Source organism: Coregonus lavaretus, assembly GCF_964263955.1.
Source record: "Coregonus lavaretus genome assembly, chromosome: 10".
Lineage (NCBI taxonomy): Eukaryota > Metazoa > Chordata > Actinopteri > Salmoniformes > Salmonidae > Coregonus > Coregonus lavaretus.
The window spans coordinates 17,337,709-17,356,072 of NC_139997.1; the positions used below are offsets into that span (position 1 = coordinate 17,337,709).

The 18,364-nt window shown below is 41.2% G+C and overlaps 1 protein-coding gene across 2 annotated transcripts; it reads right to left on the minus strand.

The window, feature by feature from the left end:
- Nucleotides 1-13,405, minus strand: nrgna (neurogranin (protein kinase C substrate, RC3) a). Of its 2 annotated transcripts, none has more exons than XM_084169908.1 (3): nucleotides 13,253-13,405; nucleotides 5,908-6,054; nucleotides 1-806 (listed from the first exon to the last, which is right to left on the minus strand). In XM_084169908.1, the coding sequence occupies exons 1-3, from the start codon at nucleotides 13,265-13,267 to the stop codon at nucleotides 786-788; spliced, it is 183 nt and encodes a 60-aa protein (XP_084026034.1). In that variant the 5' UTR covers nucleotides 13,268-13,405; the 3' UTR covers nucleotides 1-785. The 2 variants fall into 2 exon arrangements, with proteins under 2 accessions (XP_084026034.1, XP_084026033.1); XM_084169907.1 differs by lacking the exon at nucleotides 13,253-13,405 and adding an exon at nucleotides 10,630-10,706.
- Between the last annotated feature and the right edge of the window lie 4,959 nt (nucleotides 13,406-18,364).

Here is an 18,364-nt window from a genome sequence, read left to right on the forward strand (position 1 = left end):
TTCAATCGTTATTCCTCTATTTATTCATTTTTCACAGCAATCAAGCCAGCCAAACACCATACAGACTTTCACACTTAGCAGTTGTCCCTATATATACAGGGACAACCAAAGAAAGAAAGTCAAAGAAAAGAGTAAGTGCAAAGAAAATGGTTCCATTGGGTCTTCCCGCCATAAATAATGAAACATTAACATAAATGAATATGTTACATACTGAGCAGTTCTATCAATTCTACTTCAATCAATTTCACTTTATTAGAGTGACACAAAACACAAACATAAAAAAAGTTATTGAACTGTCAGATTAGAAAATGCATACTTTTATATTGTAAAATGTATACGATTATATAGCCAGTTAAGTGAGCACAAACATACATTTCCCCAAATCAACTGTCCACACCTTGCCATTACCTTACCACCTTGCCATTACACTTGCTCTGGAAGGAGCAAAGTCCCACTTCACCCTTCATCAAACATACTTTTCACTTGAGTGCACAAAAAAAAATCATGCTGTGAAATATTATTTTGGGTCAGAGACATCTACCCTGATACTAGTGGAGGAAAGGGAGTGTGTTTGTGAACAAGAGAGTGCGTGTGAGTGTGTGTGTGTTAGAGAGAAGGAGAGAGTTCACTGATCAGTGGGGGTACTCCAAACCTACATCTAGTTAGTTCTATTTGTGTGGTACGGTGACGTTTTTTCTCTTCATGATAAGAGGTCTTGATATTGTAGTAGCGTGTGTGTTTCTGCCAGGATCCACGACCTCACAGTAGAGGCACCTCTCTCTCCTCTACTTCTGCTCCCGTCGCTTCTGAAAAGTATGCACACACATGCATGCACACACACACACACACACACACACACACACACACACACACACACACACACACACACACAGACACAGCATTACATGGTGGAATGGCAGGATATGAATGGTCCAAACTCATTAGCATAATGATGGTGATCTAAAAGACAGCTTTTAAACGGTTCACTGGATGATGAGAGCATATAACCACCAGTACTTTAGCAAAAAAACAAACAAACAAACAAACAAACAAACAAAAGAAAGAAAGAAAGAAAGAAAGAAAGAAAGAAAGAAAGAAAGAAAGAAAGAAAGAAAGAAAGAAAGAAAGAAAGAAAGAAAGAAAGAAAGAAAGAAAGAAAGAAAGAAAGAAAGAAAAAAAGAAAGAAAGAAAGAAAGCTTTTTTGAACATGAATGACACAGGTCAATCCTAGATGCGCACATTTAAATCTGTAGTGCTAAAAGTTGTGAGGAGAGGACATTATGACACCAAAAGTGCAGCATGTCCAAAGAAAATGATATACTAAATATCCACTCTATTATAACTAACCATCATGAATGGTGCCTTATCAAATGTTATGAAGTAAATAATATTATGGAAAACTTTCAGACATGATGTTATAACTTAAATTATAGAAAATACTGTATGTGCAAAACTCCTCTTTGTCTTCAAATGTACAGTATGTGACTGGTGTGAGTGTTCATTACTCAGTGGAGATCTTGCACTCTCATGACATTAACTCGATGCCATCTGTATTATTGCCTAGCAACATGCAATTAAGTCTGCATCGCTCTGAAAGCTTTTTTTCCCCATCTGGGGATTGGGCGATAGGAGGCTGGCTGGGTTACTGATTCCTTGGGGAACACACACAGCAGATGTGTCATGCCCATAGGGGGCACAAGGGCACGTGCCCCCTCATATTTTCCCTGTTTTGGAATTTTTCTGATGTCAAATGAATTATTTTATCATAATTATTTATAAAAGATCTGTCAGATGTATTTTGCAGAGGGTGCACACTGATTGGACCAGGCAAAGAGTACCCCCCCCCCATTCTCCCTAAGTAAGTTGTTCCTTCTAAGGTGCACCACAGAGCAAAGCAAAGATATGCTAGGCAGGACGCTAGACACTCTAGTGCGTGCAGACAGTATCGTCAGTGGAGGAGGAGAGAGAATGTAGAGTGACACACACATCATTTGATTTGATTTTAGCTGACGGTGATGGGCAGGACTCGCAGGAGGTATATTTGTAAATGAATTTGATCAAGCTATGTAGCCTATTGATTCCTTCTTGATGAATAAATAAAATTTTATGAAGTTGGCTTTAGCTAGCCCAGATAGGTTCCCAATCTCCCAACCTCATAACTAGCTACCAAGAAGCCATTTCAGGCTGTCAATCAGGTTAGAGTAGCTAGCTTGTCTAACTATCTTAGCTGGCATGCCTGCTGGCAAGGTTGGTAGATTTACAAAAGCAAGCAATTACTAAATGTATTGAATAAGACTCACATTCCTTTCCAACTTTCACCCAGATTTTAGCAGAGATGCAGAGAAGCATATTTAGTTTATTAGAAAAAAAATAACCACCAGTCAGGAGGATACAGACAGCTTAAGGGGTATGCTTAGATATGCAAAAGATACTTCGTTTAAATGTAATCTGGCAACTTATGATAATCATGATATTTGTGTATTAATTATGATGCCATGATAAGTGCCTGTATTGATGATGTGTGTTATGATCCCATGTACTGTGTTGTAATTTGGATGTAATATCCTAGGCATGTTAGTGCAGTATATTGACATATGTGATTTACAACAGTCAGAATGACACCCTCATTAAAATGACAATTGAACAGAGGTATGCTTAGATAACATATGCAGAAAAATAGACATACTTTTTTTTCATAGAATTAGGCATAATGATTATGGCTCTAGAATGCAGGAAAAAGCAGTTTCAGGTTCTGGAAAAATGCACAATTCTCTAACTTCCACCAATAACTGACTTTGGTGCAGGTCATGTTCTTCACATTACCGTCTCTGGTAAACACATACTATATAAAATCAAAGTTGATTTGTCACTTCAAAATCAAATCAAATCCAATTTTATTTCCCACATGCGCCGAATACAACAGGTGTAGACCTTACAGTGAAATCCTTACTTACAAGCCCTTAACTAACAATGCAGTTTTAAGAAAAATAAGTGTTCACTTCTAACGATCGGACCCTTTTTTCAATTTTCGCCTTAAATTACATACTCAAATGTAACTGCCTGTAGCTCAGGACCTGAAGCAAGGATATGCATATTCTTGATACCATTTGAAAGGAAACACTTTGAAGCTTGTGGAAATGTGAAATTAATGTAGGAGAAATATAACACATTAGATCTGGTAAAAGATAATACAAACAAAAAAACATGCATTGTTTTTTTGTGTTTTTTTGTTTTCTTCATCGTCTTTAAAATGCAAGAGTATGGAAAATGTATGCACTCACTAACTGTAAGTCGCTCTGGATAAGAGTGTCTGCTAAATGACTAAAATGTAAATGTAAATGTAAGAGAAAGTAGTAGTTATAGTTGATAGTTATGCACGTTCAAGTTCTGTTTTTTTGTCTTTTTGGTTGTTTGTCTTACCCCAAAAAATATTTTGCATCTTCAAAGTGGTAGGCATGTTGTGTAAATCAAATGATCCAAACCCCCAAAAATCAATTTTAATTCCAGGTTGTAAGGCAACAAAATAGGAAAAATGCCAAAGGGGGTGAATACTTTCACAAGCCACTGTAACTATAGAGAACATACAAAAATGATATGGTAATACAAAATGTACATTTACACACTCCCAGGAATGTCATACATGATGGATTATTAGCTTATACACTAACTTTCTATCTAGATGGCTGGGCGTGGTGGGTGTGGAGCCAGAGACAGCAGGGGTTCAAACTGTAGAACCCAGTGCCTACATTTGAATATAAAAATTGATTTTATCAAAAAAAAATATGCTACATTTTATCTCTGGGACCCTTAGGATGACAAATCAGAGCAAGATGACTGAATGTAAGTACATTGTTTACCTTCAGAGGTGAATGTATCAAACCAGTTGCCGTGATACGTTTTTTGTTGTTGTGCCCTCTCCTCAAACAATAGCATGGTCTTTTTTCACTGTAATAGCTACTGTAAATTGGACAGTGCAGTTAGATTAACAAGAATTTAAGCTTTCTGCCCATATAAGAAATGTCTATGTCCTGGAAAGTTTGCTGTTACTTACAACAATGCTAATCACATTAGCGCACGTTAGCTCAACCGTCCCGTACACGGGACACCGATCCCGTAGAGGTTAAGTAAAAAATTGATAAGTAAAAAAAAAAAAAAAATACACTTAAAAAAAAAAGTTTAATAACAGTAGGGAGGCTATATACAGGGGGTACCAGTACAGAGTCAATGTGCGGGGGCACTGGTTAGTCGAGGTAATTGAGGTAATATGTACATGTGGGTAGAGTTAAAGTGACTATGCATAGATAATAAACAGAGTAGCAGCAGTGTAAAAGAGGGGGTGGGGTGGGGTGGGGTGGGGTGGGGCAGGGGGGACAATGCAAATAGTCCGGGTAGCCATGATTAGCTGTTCAGGAGTCTTATGGCTTGGGGGTAGAAGCTGTTAAGAAGCCTTGCACAGGATACAAAAGGTGTACTGAAATGGTTACTTACATAGTAGAGTATTTTGTTTAGACATGTAGCTAGCTAGCTAAACAATTAACCATAATCCCAACTCATAACATTACCACCCTGCATGAATCTGCAGTTAGCTAACCAACCAGGTTCATTGTTAGCTAGCTAGCTAACATTAGGCTATAACTAGTAATGCAAATGGCTCTGAGATACGAATTATATTACTACACAGATCATACACGTAACGTTAGCTAGCGAGCCAGCCAGCTAACATTAGCCAGCTAGCTAACAGTAGGCTTTATCTTGAAATGAAAACAACTTTTTGACAAAATTTGAAACGTATAATATCTGAAAATGTAGCTAGCTAGACAATCTTACCCGTATACATGGATGGATGCGTCTCCCTCTCTGTCACAGATGCCATGGTTGCCCTTAGTTTGAAGATGTAATCCAGGGACAGGTGTTTTATACAATAGCCTTCTGTGTGTTCTCTTTTCAACTCCCTCTGCATATCTACAATCAAACGGCATAATTTTCTACATCTCCTTAGCTATCGTACTCTAATTCCACCAGGCAATCCATTGATTTCAAAACTCGGTCCTCCAGAAAGTGGAGAACAACACTTTTGCAGCTCTACTACATGATATCTTTCAAAAAAGCCACGTTAGAAAGGATTACCTACATACTGACCAGCTCATGCTGTAGACAGAAGCGTGCTACATGGCAGACCAATCCGAACTCATCTCTCGACATGTCCAGCCCATCCATTATCTCAGCCAATCATGGCTAGTGGGAAGGTTCCTGTCTCTTTCCGTGGCTAAACCAATTAGGCTCGTAATTTAACCATTTTATTCGTATATACAGATGGCATACAAATATGTTATTAAGGCACATGAGAGTTCACATGTTACAGAAGGCATTTCTGCCAAAAAAATAGCATTTTGATAAATAAAGAAAAGTGCCTGATTCAGAGGGGTTGGGTTAAATGCGGAAGACACATTTCAGTTGAATGCATTCAGTTGTACAACTGACTAGGTATCCCCCTTTCCCTTTCTCTCCTGTGAAGTAGCGACATATGCCTATTTTCCTAAACAAGTCACAATTTCGCTACTGAAGGATTAATGACTAGTTTCTCTACCACCTAAATTCTTACAACAATAGTAAATAAACACCTAAACCACTGAAGCCCCATTCCTTATAAGAACAACTGTTGAGCCAAAATGGACGCTCAATACACCCTCAGTTTCCCTCCTAAGACCAAAGTTCTTAACCTTATCCCTCTCTCTTACAGCTCTTGTGACAACTTGTACTACACACATACACATTTCTATTAACATTGTTGATGGCAATTACAGTTTTTATTTCTGATTCTGATTAGGGTTACAAAATTCTGGTAACTTTCCCAGAATTCCCATGGTTACCAGCATTTTGCAAACCTAATTCTGCTAAAGCTCTCACCTCCTCCCTGGGTTTGTCTTCCTTCATTTTCTTGCGAGTCATGTGACCACGGAAGCTGGCCTGGATCTTGGCAGCAGCCTTGTTGGCCTCAGGGTCATCCAAGGGGATGTCCATGATGTCCTCCTCGTGGGTCTTGGGACACCCGTCCTGCGGGGGACAAACAACAGTGTTGGGGTCAGTTCCATTTCAATTCAGTCAACTGAAATTCCAATTCATTTTTTTAAATAATTTAAACAAGAAGGCCAATATCAGCTGTTCTCATCCCATTCACTGATTGAATGTTGTACAATGTGAAAGCCAGCCTGGGTGCCAGCCTGTCTCTGCTTTAGCCAAGCCATACAATTGAGGCAATGTGTAATTCTGAATAGAGTAACAGATACCCAGGCTATAAAAAAAGCTATTTTTATTTGGCGAACCAAGTTGTCTATACAGTTGTGGCAAAATATATTGACACCATTGCACTTTCCTTAAGTAATTCCCTATTTCTTCTAAAATAAGTTGAAATTTAAAAAGATATATTTTGGTCACCACAACTTGTTATTGCATTTTCAACATTGTAGAACCAATTGTATTTTTCTAAACTTAAGTTTACAATTTAAATTAAACAAATAAGAAGAGTTTATTTCCGAAACGCGATATCCACAAATGTTTTACGTGTTTTTTCCATCAGCTTATGGGTACCTTAATTTGTGTGTAAAATATGACTGTTCTCAGGTGTTTTATTCATAGTTTTAACATGTGTATGAAAATATGTTTTTTTTGCAAAACACTATACCTTTAGCCATTGTTTAGCTGGAATGGAATGTTAATGTCCTGTACATTTGACTGTGATATGTGGTTGTCTCACCTAGCTATCTTAAGATGAATGCACTTACTGTACAGTGGCTTGCGAAAGTATTCACCCCCTTGGCATTTTTCCTATTTTGTTGCCTTACAACCTGGAATTAAAATTGATTTTTGGGGGGTTTGTATCATTTGATTTACACAACATGCCTACCACTTTGAAGACGCAAAATATTTTTTGCTTGTGAAACAAACAAGAAAAAAGACAAAGAAAACAGAAAACTTGAGCGTGCATAGCTATTCATCCCCCCAAGGTCAATACTTTGTAGAGCCACCTTTTGCAGCAATTACAGCTGCAAGTCTCTTGGGGTATGTCTCTATAAGTTTGGCACATCTAGCCACTGGGATTTTTGTCCATTCTTCAAGGCAAAACTGCTCCAGCTCCTTCAAGTTGGATGGGTTCCGCTGGTGTCCAGCAATCTTTAAGTCATACCACAGATTCTCAATTGGATTGAGGTCTGGGCTTTGACTAGGCCATTCCAAGACATTTAAATGTTTCCCCTTAAATCACTTGAGTGTTGCTTTGGCAGTATGCTTAGGATCATTGTCCTGTTGGAAGGTGAACCTCCGTCCCAGTCTCAAATCTCTGGAAGACTGAAACAGGTTTCCCTCATCCATCATTCCTTCAGTTCTGACCAGTTTCCCAGTCCCTGCCGATGAAAAACATCCCCACAGCATGATGCTGCCATCACCATGCTTCACTGTGGGGATGGTGTTCTCGGGGTGATGAGAGGTATTGGGTTTGCGCCAGACATAGCGTTTTCCTTGATGGCCAAAAAGCTCAATTTTAGTCTCATCTGACCAGAGGACCTTCTTCCATATGTTTGGGGAGTCTCCCACATGCCTTTTGGCGAAAACCAAACGTGTTTGCTTATTTTTTTCTTTAAGCAATGGCTTTATTCTGGCCACTCTTCAGTAAAGGCCAGCTCTGTGGAATGTACGGCTTAAAGTCGTCCTATGGACAGATACTCCAATCTCCGCTGTGGAGCTTTGCAGCTCCTTCAGGGTTATCTTTGGTCTCTTTGTTGCCTCTCTGATTAATGCCCTCCTTGCCTGGTCCATGTGTTTTGGTGGGCGGCCCTCTCTTGGCAGGTTTGTTGTGGTGCCATATTCTTTAAATTTTTAAAGAATGGATTTAAGGGTGCTCCGTGGGATGTTCAAAGTTTCAGATATTTTTTATAACCCAACCCTGATCTGTACTTCTCCACAACTTTGTCCCTGACCTGTTTGGAGAGCTCCTTGGTCTTCATGGTGCCGCTTGCTTGGTGGTGCCCCTTGCTTAGTGGTGTTGCAGACTCTAGGGCCTTTCAGAACAGGTGTATATATACTGAGATCATGTGACAGATCATGTGACACTTAGATTGCACACAGGTGGACTTTATTTAACTAATTATGTGACTTCTGAAGGTAATTGGATGCACCAGATCTTATTTAGGGGCTTCATAGCAAAGGGTGTGAATACATATGCATGCACCACTTTTCCGTTATACATTTTTTTCATTTCACTTCACCAATTTGGACTATTTTGTGTATGTCCATTACATGAAATCCAAATAAAAATCCATTTAAATTACAGGTTGTAATGCAACAAAATAGGAAAAACGCCAAGGGGGATGAATACTTTTGCAAGGCACTGTAAATCGCTCTGGATAAGAGCATCTGCTAAATGACTAAAATGTAAAACGTAAATGTTTTACATACAGATCTCATATTACTGTATTAACTATTGATGCCACAAATGTATCATTTGCACAGTTCTTACATTTTTAAAAATGAATGTATTACATTTGACTGCGTAAAACCAAGCAGTACTAGGTGAGGCAGATATATAGCATTTAGCAAAAAAACATGATTATTTATCTTTCTGAAATGAAACCATCGTGATAGATTTTAAACAAATACATGGATGTCATTGAACAACCCCATGCCATGTTTAGATAGTGAAAAAACACACCAATCTCTTTCACAACTTTTTTAAACAACAAAAGCGAATTTTCCAACATTTCTGAAAATGGATATATACCGTTTTGGAATGAAACTCTTCATAAAGACAAATTATTGGCACCCCAGAGCTAGTATTTGGTTTCACAGCCATCGGCCAAGATAACTGCAGACAAACGCTTCTTGTAACCATCAACGCGCTTGCTGCACCTTTCTACTGGCCATTTTCTTAGCAGCAAACTGCTCTAATTCTTCAATGTTTGAGGGGTGCCCTCCACCAACTGCTGTTTTCAGATCTCTCCATTGGTTTTGGATGTGATTCAGATCTGGACTCTTCGCTGGTCACTCCAGAACAGTCCAGCATTGCTTCTTGAACCATTCCTGGGTGCTTTTTTATGTGTGATTGGGGTCGTTGTCCTGTTGGAATACCCACAACCTTCAATTGAGACTAAACTTTTTGACAACCCCACAGCGTTATCAACCCTCCCCCATCTTTGATTGTAGGGAAGGTGTTCTTTTCATTGAATGCTTCATTTGGTCATCAGTAAACACAGCGCTAATATGTATTGCCAAAGAGTTCTAATTTTGTTTCATTGGTCCACAGAACATTTCCCCCAGGATTTAGGCTTGTTTAGGTGGGTTTATGAGAAGTTCAATCACGCTTTCTTGTGTCTCCTTCAGCAGTGGGGTCTTCCAATGTTTACCAATGACCAAATGAAGCATTGAAAGAATATAACACCCTCCCCACAATTAAACATGGGGGAGGTTTGATAATGCTGTGGGGTTGCTTTGCTGCCTCTGGTACTGGGGGCCTTGAATATGTGCAAGACATCATGAAATAAGCAGATTATCAAGGTGTTTTAGAGTGTAAAGTTCAAACCTGTGTCCAAAAACTCTGCTGAAGGTTGTGGGTCTTCCAGCACAGCAGGACAACCTTAAACACATATCAAAAGCATCTTGGAATGGTTCAAGATGAAATGCTGGACTGTTCTGGAGTGGACAGTGAAGAGTCCAGATCTGAATCATATCCATAACCTATGGCGAGAACTGAAAACAGATGTTGGTGGAGGGCACCCCTCAAATATTGAAGAATTAAAGCAATTTGCTGCTGAAGAGTGGGCCAAATTGCCAGTAGAAAGGTGCAGCAAGCTCATTGATGGCTAGCAGAAGCATTTGTTCGCAGTTATCTTGGCCAAAGGCTGTGCATCCAACTACTAGCTCCTGGGTGCCAATAATTCGGTCCATGCCAATTGTCTTTAATTTCTAAATTAAAATTGTAAACTTAAGTTTACAAAATTAAAATTGGTTCTGAAATGTTGAAAATCCAATAACAAAGTATAGAGACAAAAAGTTGTAATTTCTGCTTATTTTAGAAGAAATAGGGAATTATTTAAGTAAAGGTTCTGATATATTTGGCCGCAACTGTATCTGCCTAGGGCAGTTGTAACTTACTGTAGTAATCTATAAAGACAGCTGATAAACGTTTAGGTTGCTATCTAGCTATGATAAGACGGTGTGATGGTCCGATATTGAAAGTTTGAATATGTATGATCTGCATGAAGGAGAATTGGGCATGAAGTATGGCTATGAGTCAAGTGGACCAAATATTATACTCCATGTAATGAGGTATAATTTCCAAACACTTTGATACAAATGAAAGTGGAGCACAAATGGTGCTCAGAATTGACTTAAAATAGAAAATAAAATAGAAAAGACATCAGAGTGACAAGGGCTAGAACACAGTATTGGTATAGTATACCAGTAGATAGGTTATCACAGATACCTGCTTATCAACTTGTAATGATTATTCTGCACATGTAAAATATGAGTTATTCAACGTTAATAACCTCTACCCTACAATATATATAAAAAACAAAATACTAATATGTCAATTTATCATTCCATACAAATAACATAGAGTGACATGAAACATTGTACCGTCAAATCATTGCTGAGCGGATAAACAGACTGTCTCATAGTGCGTTGTTCACCTCTAAGGAATATGCTAAGGAACAGAATCCCTCATGCTTTGTTTATAAGCACACTAGCCTCCTGTGCTCTGTCTGTGCCTCTCCACCCAGGTCCTATGGGAACTTCAGTTTCCGTCAGCACATCTATTTCCTCTTGGCTGTTAGGGGATTCTACGTCCCAAATGGCATCCTATTCCCTATATAGTGCACTACTTTTGACCAGAGCCCTGGTCAAAAGTAGTGCACTATATAGGGAATAGGGTGCCATTTTGGACATAACTGATGTTTCAGTGTCAGGGAATCAGAGGCCAGAAGACTTTCTCGTACAATGAGGCTTGCTAGACATGAAGGTAGTTTAGTGAAATGAAACTATACATGAGTTTCATGTACTATAACTAAGCCGAGGAAACCAAGGGTATGTTATACAACAAGTGTGGCCTAAACTATCTGACTTTTCCAGAGGCAAATCGGTAGACCACTCTAGTGGGTGATGTTTCCTTTTCTTGATATTGGCCTCCAACTCTTTACTTAAAGACAAATGATATAATGCATTATGGTGCATTAATAATGCATAAGCATTATGCATTATTGACATGAGCACATATGACCCCTTATGATGTCTTAGCATTATTTCACAATAATCCTGAATAATCAGCCATATTGAGTAAGGCATAGCATGTCATGACTGCGTAATTAAACATGATAAGGGTTCATACATACTTACAACAAGTAATAATGCATTATACCTGTTGACCTGAGTTATTTCAATTATGTGGTAACATAACCAAAACCAAAGACGAGAGAGTTATTTGAGTAGTGGTTATCACTGAAATATATCGGTGGCAGTTACATTTGCCAAGAACCATTGTTCACTTAACAAACACATATCTTAGGGTATACTATGAATGGAAACAAGAGATTGAAGAGGGCATATTTAAGTTGAGTGTCACCCCATCTCTTTTCAATATTTCAATAGAATGCTCTAGGGTGGAAACACAACAAAAGATGTACACTAGCTAAAAAAAATCCAAGCTCTGTGTCAATATATACACTTTTAATGTAATGATCAATCATTGTCCAAGTCATCTCTAACATTATGGATCTTCAAACTATGCAGGTCAGATGACTGTTGAGAGTTAGTATGCAAATGACCATCTGTCTACTCAGTCACAAGCAAGTCTTCAAATTATACACAGATAATGGCTGTTTCTTGAAAACTCGAAAGTCTAGGGTCCTCCCAAAAACACACAACCTTCAAGCCCAGGCAGTTCAGTAAGGATGAGTTGTGTAGCGCACCAACTGGTGCTATCCATACCAGATTTTTTTTTAAGCCAAACATTTTGCAAGAAATCCTCCACCCCTACTGAATATATCTATCTCCCTTTGCCTAAGTCCCAATAGAATAAGTTGTCTATGTTGGATTGCTTTTGAACATCTCATTTTCTAAAATGATTCACAGAGTCCAATTCAGTGAGTACAACGTGGTCTCAGGGCAATTCGTATTATTCTGTATGTAAATCTGAGACACTCCATTTAGTGTGATATATTATGTTACGTTAGGTTATATTATGAATGGAATAGCGGTCATAAATTATGTGAATTATAGGACGTATAGTATCTTACGTCCTACTCAGTTACACAATAGCATACGAATTGGATGATGTACCTACTTATATATCTTGGAAGACGTATTGTATTACTCTGTATTTCTGAGACCAGGTTGCTTGGTCAAATATAATTTTAACTTAGTCAGAATAATTTTGTCAGAATAATTTTGAAATCATAAGACATTATAAGGTGTCATGCATGCTTATGACAAGTCATACGATGCATTATAATCGTGTTATAATGCATTATACCTGCATTATCGCACAAACCAGTCATTGGAGTAGGCCTACAGGTAATACAGTATGTCCTCATTCTTTCCTGAGTGATTTGCACACGCCTATGCTTATTATACTAAAGGTCAATAAGCTCCCCACAAGATCGTTTCACGACCCCCAATCAAATTTTGTCACTTCTCATCCAATCTTTCCAATAATTATCAAGCAAATGAACATTGGACTGAAAATGACATACAGCTGAAACCACAGTTGACTAAAACAGTACAAAAACAGTTGAGAATGTAAAATAAATACATCTGAGGAGTTAAACACATCTGTCAACAGTTCTATGCACGTTTGATATTAAAATAATCACATAATGCCAGTCTGAGCCTGCAGCTGCTCTCACACCTCCATGATTAGCAGGCTAGCCCAGCCAAATAATTACATGGTCTCATTATTGTCTCTACATGGATCCAAATGTATGGTGCAATTTTGCGTTGAGTCACAGGTCAGCTTATGTTTTTGAGAGCAAAAACACATTGATTTTGGAACGTCAATTTTGTTGGACTAAACTGTGCCTGAATGCCAGAATGTTCTTTTATCAGATTTATTTAGGACTACTATATCCATTATTTAAACTTGTCTCCCGTTATTTTCATAATGAAATACATCTAACAAAGTAGCCTAAAACATAAGAAATAAAGTTCAACATTTAAAATGCTTGCACTTCATAATTTTGACAAAATAGCCTAGATCGATACTTACATTTCGACATTCCATTGCAAGAGAATGGAAAAGAAAAATCCTATATAGAAACGTAAAGTTCCCTTTTCAGAGTTTTTGGTTGATATTTATGAACAATCCCTGTCTCCCTTCGTGCGCTTCTCTCCAGTACCTCTTCTACTCCTGTATGGCAGTACCTGTGTGAAGCTAGCCACAATAAGGTTTAGCCATCAAAATAAAAGTCCCCCATTGAAAGTGATTCAAACCGATACAGTAGCCTACGCACATCGGGATTCATTCCCCAATCAGCTGATAGCATTGCAGGCACGACCTCTGACGTTCTTCCTTGCTCTACCCTCAGAAATCACAAAACAGAACATTACAAAAGTAAGAAAAAGTTGTGGTTATGACTAATTAAAAGCAATGATGGGAATATCACATATGAACAGAAAATATCTATTGTAGAATTAATTATCCCTCATAATCCTTATAATATGACATACTCATAGCCTATTAACAAGTGATTGCCAAATACAGTGCATTCGGAAAGTATTCAGACCCCTTCACTTTCTCCACATTTTGTTACATTACAGCCTTATTCTAAAATGTTCCCTCATCAATCTACACACAATACCCCATAATGAAAAACAGAAATACCTTATTTATAAGCAAAAATAGGTTTTTAGAAATTGTAGCTAATTTATTAAAAATAAAAAACTGAAATATTACATTTACATAAGTTATCAGACTCTTTATTCAGTACTTTGTTGAAGCACCTTTGGCAGCGATTACAGCCTAGAGTCATCTTGGGTATGACGCTACAAGCTTGACACACCTGTATTTGAGTTTCTCCCATTCTTCTCTGCAGATCCACTCAAGCTCTGTCAGGTTACATTTACATTTTACATTTTAGTCATTTAGCAGACGCTCTTATCCAGAGCGACTTACAGGAGCAATTAGGGTTAAGTGCCTTGCTCAAGGGCACATTTACGTCATTTAGCAGACGCTCTTATCCAGAGCGACTTACAAATTGGTGCATTCACCCTATAGCCAGTGGGATAACCACTTTACAATTTATTTATTTATTTATTTATTTATTTTTTTGGGGGGGGGGGGGGTAGAAGGATTACTTTATCCTATCCCAGGTATTCCTTAAAGAGGTGGGGTTTCAAATGTCTCCGGAAGGTGGTGAGTGACTCCGCTGTCCTGGCGTCGTGAGGGAGCTTGTTCCACCATTGGGGTGCCAGAGCAGCGAACAGTTTTGACTGGGCTGAGCGGGAACTATGCTTCCGCAGAGGAAGGGGAGCCAGCAGGCCAGAGGTGGATGAACGCAATGCCCTCGTTTGGGTGTAGGGACTGATCAGAGGCTGAAGGTACGGAGGTGCCGTTCCCCTCACTGCTCCATAGGCAAGCACCATGGTCTTGTAACGGATGCGAGCTTCAACTGGAAGCCAGTGGAGTGTGCGGAGGAGGGGGGTGACGTGAGAGAACTTGGGAAGGTTGAACACCAGACGGGCTGCGGCATTCTGGATGAGTTGTAGGGGTTTAATGGCACAGGCAGGGAGGCCAGCCAACAGCGAGTTGCAGTAATCCAGACGGGAGATGACAAGTGCCTGGATTAGGACCTGTGCCGCTTCCTGTGTAAGGCAGGGTCGTACTCTCCGAATGTTGTAGAGCATGAACCTGCAGGATCGGGTCACCGCCTTGATGTTAGCGGAGAATGACAGGGTGTTGTCCAGGGTCACGCCAAGGCTCTTCGCACTCTGGGAGGAGGACACAACGGAGTTGTCAACCGTGATGGCGAGATCATGGAACGGGCAGTCCTTCCCCGGGAGGAAGAGCAGCTCCGTCTTGCCAGGGTTCAGCTTGAGGTGGTGATCCGTCATCCATACTGATATGTCTGCCAGACATGCAGAGATGCGATTCGCCACCTGGTTATCAGAAGGGGGAAAGGAGAAGATTAGTTGTGTATCGTCAGCGTAGCAATGATAGGAGAGGCCATGTGAGGATATGACAGAGCCAAGTGACTTGGTGTATAGGGAGAATAGGAGAGGGCCTAGAACTGAGCCCTGGGGGACACCAGTGGTGAGAGCACGTGGTGCGGAGACAGCTTCTCGCCACGCCACTTGGTAGGAGCGACCGGTCAGGTAGGACGCAATCCAGGAGTGAGCCGCGCCGGAGATGCCCAGCTCGGAGAGGGTGGAGAGGAGGATCTGATGGTTCACAGTATCAAAGGCAGCAGACAGGTCTAGAAGGACAAGAGCAGAGGAGAGAGAGTTAGCTTTAGCAGTGCGGAGAGCCTCCGTGACACAGAGAAGAGCAGTCTCAGTTGAATGACCAGTCCTGAAACCTGACTGGTTTGGATCAAGAAGGTCATTCTGAGAGAGATAGCAAGAGAGTTGGCTAAAGACGGCACGCTCAATAGTTTTGGAAAGAAAAGAAAGAAGGGATACTGGTCTGTAGTTGTTGACATCAGTGGGATCGAGTGTTGGTTTTATGAGAAGGGGTGCAACTCTCGCTCTCTTGAAGACGGAAGGGACATAGCCAGCGGTCAAGGATGAGTTGATCAGCGAGGTGAGGTAGGGGAGAAGGTCACCGGAGATGGTCTGGAGAAGAGAGGAGGGGATGGGGTCAAGCGGGCAGGTTGTTGGGCGGCCTGCAGTCACAAGTCGCAGGATTTTATCTGGAGAGAGAGGGGAGAAAGAAGTCAAAGCATAGGGTAGGGCAGTGTGAGTAGGACCAGCAGTGTCATTAGACTTAACAAACGAGGATCGGATGTCGTCAACCTTCTTTTCAAAGTGGTTGACGAAGTCATCCACAGAGAGAGAGGAGGGGGGGGGGGGGGGGGGGGATTCAGCAGGGAGGAGAATGTGGCAAAGAGCTTCTTAGGGTTAGAGGCAGATGCTTGGAATTTAGAGTGGTAGAAAGTGGCCTTAGCAGCAGAAACAGATGAAGAAAATGTAGAGAGGAGGGAGTGAAAAGATGCCAGGTCGGCAGGGAGTTTAGTTTTCTTCCATTTCCGCTCCGCTGCCCGGAGCTCTGTTCTGTGAGCTCGCAATGAGTCATCAAGCCACGGAGCTGGAGGGGAGGACCGAGCCGGCCGGGAGGATAGGGGACACAGAGAGTCAAAGGATGCAGAAAGGGAGGAGAGGAGGGTTGAGGAGGCAGAATCAGGAGATTGGAGAGAGAAGGATTGAGCAGAGGGAAGAGATGATAGGATGGAAGAGGAGAGAGTAGTGGGAGAGAGAGAGCGAAGGTTGCGGCGGCGCATTACCATCTGTGTAGGGGCAGAGTGAGTAGTGTTGGAGGAGAGCGAGAGAGAAAAGGAAACAAAGTAGTGGTCGGAGACATGGAGGGGAGTTGCAGTGAGATTAGTAGAAGAGCAGCATCTAGTAAAGATGAGGTCAAGCGTATTGCCTGCCTTGTGAGTAGGGGGTGACGGTGAGAGGGTGAGGTCAAAAGAGGAGAGGAGTGGAAAGAAGGAGGCAGAGAGAAATGAGTCAAATGTAGACGTAGGGAGGTTGAAATCCCCCAAAACTGTGAGGGGTGAGCCATCCTCAGGAAAGGAACTTATCAAGGCGTCAAGCTCATTGATGAACTCTCCAAGGGAACCTGGAGGGCGATAGATGACAAGGATATTAAGCTTAAATGGGCTAGTGACTGTGACAGCATGGAATTCAAATGAGGAGATAGACAGATGGGTTAGGGGAAAAATTGAGAATGTCCACTTGGGAGAGATGAGGATTCCTGTGCCACCACCCCTCTGACCAGATGCTCTCGGGGTATGCGAGAACACATGGTCAGACGAGGAGAGAGCAGTAGGAGTAGCAGTGTTTTCAGTGGTAATCCATGTTTCCGTCAGCGCCAGGAAGCATAGGCTGGGATGAAGTCAGCTTTGTTGGCAGCAGAACGGCAGTTCCAGAGGCTGCCTGAGACCTGGAACTCCAGGTGTGGGGTGCGTGCAGGGACCACCAGGTTAGAGAGGCAGCAGCCACGCGGTGTGAGGCGTTTGTGTAGCCTGTGCGGAGAGGAGAGAACAGGGATAGGCAGAGACATAGTTGACAGGCTGTAGCAAATGGCTACAATAATGCAGAGGAGATCGGAATGAAATGAACTAAACATCTGGCAAAGGAGAGAGTAGGGCCTCCCTCACCAAAACTTCCACCTCAGAAACTATAATTGTTTCACTGAACCACCCGAACAAAAACTCTCCCAACTTCCACTTTTAGAAATTAGAATTGTTGTGAACTACAGCGGTTCAATGTTTCAAGGAATAGACTCAACTTACTTTATTCAGCTAGCTAACTATGACACCATAGCTAACTAACTGGCTGTGTTCTTAGCGTCGTTGTCCTGTTGGAAGGTAAACCTTCGCCCCAGTCTGAGGTCCTGTGCGCTCTGGAGCAGGTTTTCATCAAGAATCTCTCTGTACTTTTCTCCGTTCATCTTTCTCTCGATCCTGACTAGTCTCCCAGTCCCTGCCACTGAAAAACATCCCCACAGCATGATGCTGCCACCACCATGTTTCACCGTAGGTATGGTGCCAGGTTTCCTCCAGACGTGACGCTTGGCATTCAGGCCAAAGAGTTCAATCTTGGTTTCATCAGACCAAAGAATCTTGTTTCACATTGTCTGAGAGTCCTTTAGGTGCCTTTTGGCAAACTCCAAGCGGGCTGTCATGTGCCTTTTACTGAGGAGTGGCTTCCGTCTAGCCACTCTACAATAAAGGCCTGATTGGGGGAGTGCTGCAGAGATGGTTGTCCTTCTGGAAGGTTCTCCAATCTCCACAGAGGAACTCTGGAGCTCTGTCAGAGTGACCATCGGGTTCTTGGTCACCTCCATAAACAAGGCCCTTCTCCCGCGATTTCTCAGTTTGGCCAGGCAGCCAGCTCTAGGAAGAGTCTTGGTGGTTCCAAACTTCTTCCATTTAAGAATGATGGAGGTCACTGTGTTCTTGGGGACCTTCAATGATGCAGACATTTTTTGGTACCCTTCCCCAGATCTGTGCCTCGGAACTCTACGGACAATTCCTTCGACCTCATGGCTTGGTTTTTGCTCTGACAATCACTGTCAACTGTGGGACCTTATATAGACAGGTGTGTGCCTTTCCAAATCATGTCCAATCAATTCAATTTACCACAGGTGGACTCCAAT

What these genes read in the sequence shown, in the direction of transcription:
- nrgna (XM_084169907.1), bottom strand. Translation starts at nt 10,668, where the DNA reads ATGAGACAGTCTGTTTATCCGCTCAGCAATGATTTGACG. An exon ending in CGCTCAGCAATGATTTGACG is followed by an intron (nt 6,055 to 10,629) that starts GTACAATGTTTC and finishes TGTCCCCCGCAG; the next exon opens with GACGGGTGTCCCAAGACCCA. An exon ending in AAGACAAACCCAGGGAGGAG is followed by an intron (nt 807 to 5,907) that starts GTGAGAGCTTTA and finishes CATACTTTTCAG; the next exon opens with AAGCGACGGGAGCAGAAGTA.